The 2,298-nt window shown below is 31.8% G+C and overlaps 1 protein-coding gene across 1 annotated transcript; it reads right to left on the bottom strand.

Moving 5' to 3' along the window:
- Positions 1–265: 265 nt before the first annotated feature.
- LOC111714431 (integumentary mucin A.1) lies at positions 266–1,588 on the bottom strand. Its single transcript, XM_023489535.1, has 3 exons — positions 1,460–1,588; positions 676–1,227; positions 266–413 (listed from the first exon to the last, which is right to left on the bottom strand). Exons 1-3 carry the CDS (start codon positions 1,515–1,517, stop codon positions 304–306), a joined length of 720 nt encoding a protein of 239 aa, XP_023345303.1. The 5' UTR covers positions 1,518–1,588; the 3' UTR covers positions 266–303.
- Positions 1,589–2,298: the final 710 nt, after the last annotated feature.

The following is a 2,298-nucleotide window of genomic DNA, read 5'->3' as shown; positions in this document are numbered from 1 at the left end:
ACTTTACTTAGTAATCCTAGCTGATTTTTCCATGCTTGTTTTCATTTGATTATAATTAAGTTCTACACATATATTTCTTAACTATAAACACTATTTTTAACATTTTTTTAAATCTTAGTTTCTCACAATATGTATAAATTAAATAGATGGTGGTCAAAGCAATTAAACAGGGTGCTCACCCGTCTGTACACACCATGTTACAGTTCTTGTTGTAGACTAAAAACACTTTAATAATCTTTTAATAAGCTGAAAATGAAAAATCAAAAAATATTAAGTTGTTTATTTCATACATTTTGTTCCTAATTAATTATAATAGCTGTCTGGGAACTTAGTTGTGAACGTCCATTGACCATTTACAAATTTGGGGAATGTCCCAGGGTCCTGGCGGGGTAATTGGTCCAAGTAGTCATTTCCTAAAAAAAGAAGACATTAGAAAATAATCATAACCTTTATCAACAGAATTAAATGTTAAGTTGTTGAAGGACTGATGAAGTTATTTTAGGTGACCTTGGAGTTTTAGGATGACATGTCTAATCCCTGGATTTCTTGTCTTATTTTAGATAAAAGAGAAGTAAAAATTTTACTCTTTTTTAGATAGAAAACAACAATTCCTTTTTGTTGGTCTATTAAAAAACAAACTATAGAAGGCTAAGGCAGTCCAATAGCATCATTTACCTGATAGAGCTTCGGTAGGGAGATTGGAACCAGGTGGTGGAACTGGTGGAACTGGTGGACCAGAATTCTCTGATACTGAAACCTCCGATATATCAGTTACATCTGAACCCAATGGTACAATAGGTACATCAGAATTCTCTGGTACACTGAATACATCCAAATAATCCTCTGATTGGATTGGTACATTCAAACCCTCAGGCACAACAGTTACATTAGAGTCCTCAGGTACAATGGGTACATATGAACTCTCCGGTACAACAGTTACATCAGAAACCTCTGGTATAACCGTTAAATTTGAACCATCAGGTTCAAGTGGTACATTAACACCCTCCGGTACAACAGTTGCATCAGAATCCTCTGGTACAATAGGTACATATGAAACCTCTGGTTCAAGGGGATCATCTAAACCCTCCGATACAACAGCTACATCAGAATTCTCTGGTACGGGTATGGGCATGTATGAACTCTCTGGTACGATGGGAAGATCTCCATCCATGGTTTCAATTAGATACTTTTTATTAGACATTTCAACTAGATATTTTTTGCACCCTCCTTCAATCAAAGAAGCAAATAAATATCTTAAAGCATGCAAAGTGGAGTCTAAGGTAGAAAATAGTTATTGACTAATTGTAAATAAGAAGAAAAAAAGCGTATCAGCAACTTACATTTGATTATATCAGCAAAAAAATCTATAATTATAAAAACAAATAATAAAACATAAAAGTTCAGATTGAAAATGAATATGGTAGTAAATAATCAGAAAGTTTAAAATTTGTCCTTTTTCCTTGAGCTAACAAACCAAAGAAAACAAGGAGAATAATTCCACTTTTTTGGCGGTTCATGATAAACTAACTTTATATTGTTTATATATTTGAATTAGAAATTTCTCATGCCTTCTTATTTTCCAATTCAAGATAATACTGATTCATAATAAAGTAATAAAATCGTTTAATTTTCCATGAATATTATTTCTTTTATTTTTATTTAAAAATAAAACAGATTATCAATACAAAATAAATAAGTGCAATTAACTTGAAAAATTCTTAGTCAAGTGAAAAAAGTGACATAATTTTTCTTAATTATTTAGTTCTGAAAGGGACTAATGACAGAATTTCATGTGATTCTGCTTTTTGTGTGGGGCTCATCTGATATGAAAGCTCATATAATTTCTGTTTTTTCTCTCAATGAACTTCTTGTTTTGAATCAAAGTAAACATTACAGATCTGAGCTATATATACATATTTCTATTATCTAAAACGCTCCAAAGAAACGGATCCAGTAGTCATTTCCGCTTACCCCTGAAATAAGATAATAAATAAAAACAAACTATGGTTTAGTGTAACACCCTTTTGATAACTGTCTATGAAACTCCAATCCAGTCAGGTCTCACAGATGAGATAGGTGTCTTCAAATTTGAATTTTGGATTAAAATCCAGTCTTAATCTTTAACTTTGAATCTGTGGTTCATATTTGAATCGGCAGTTGGTAGTTCAGCAATGTAGCTCAAATTCAGTAAATTCAGTCCCAGGGGGGATAAATTTTTAAAAACGAAATACATTAGTTGGCATTACTTCAATGCAATGAAGACAACTTTTCTATATAAGTTTTGATTTCCAACTCAGC

Source organism: Eurytemora carolleeae, unplaced genomic scaffold (assembly GCF_000591075.1).
Source record: "Eurytemora carolleeae unplaced genomic scaffold, Eaff_2.0 scaffold1521, whole genome shotgun sequence".
NCBI classification, from domain to species: Eukaryota; Metazoa; Arthropoda; class Copepoda; order Calanoida; family Temoridae; genus Eurytemora; species Eurytemora carolleeae.
This window is presented reverse-complemented; position numbering and strand designations above follow the sequence as displayed.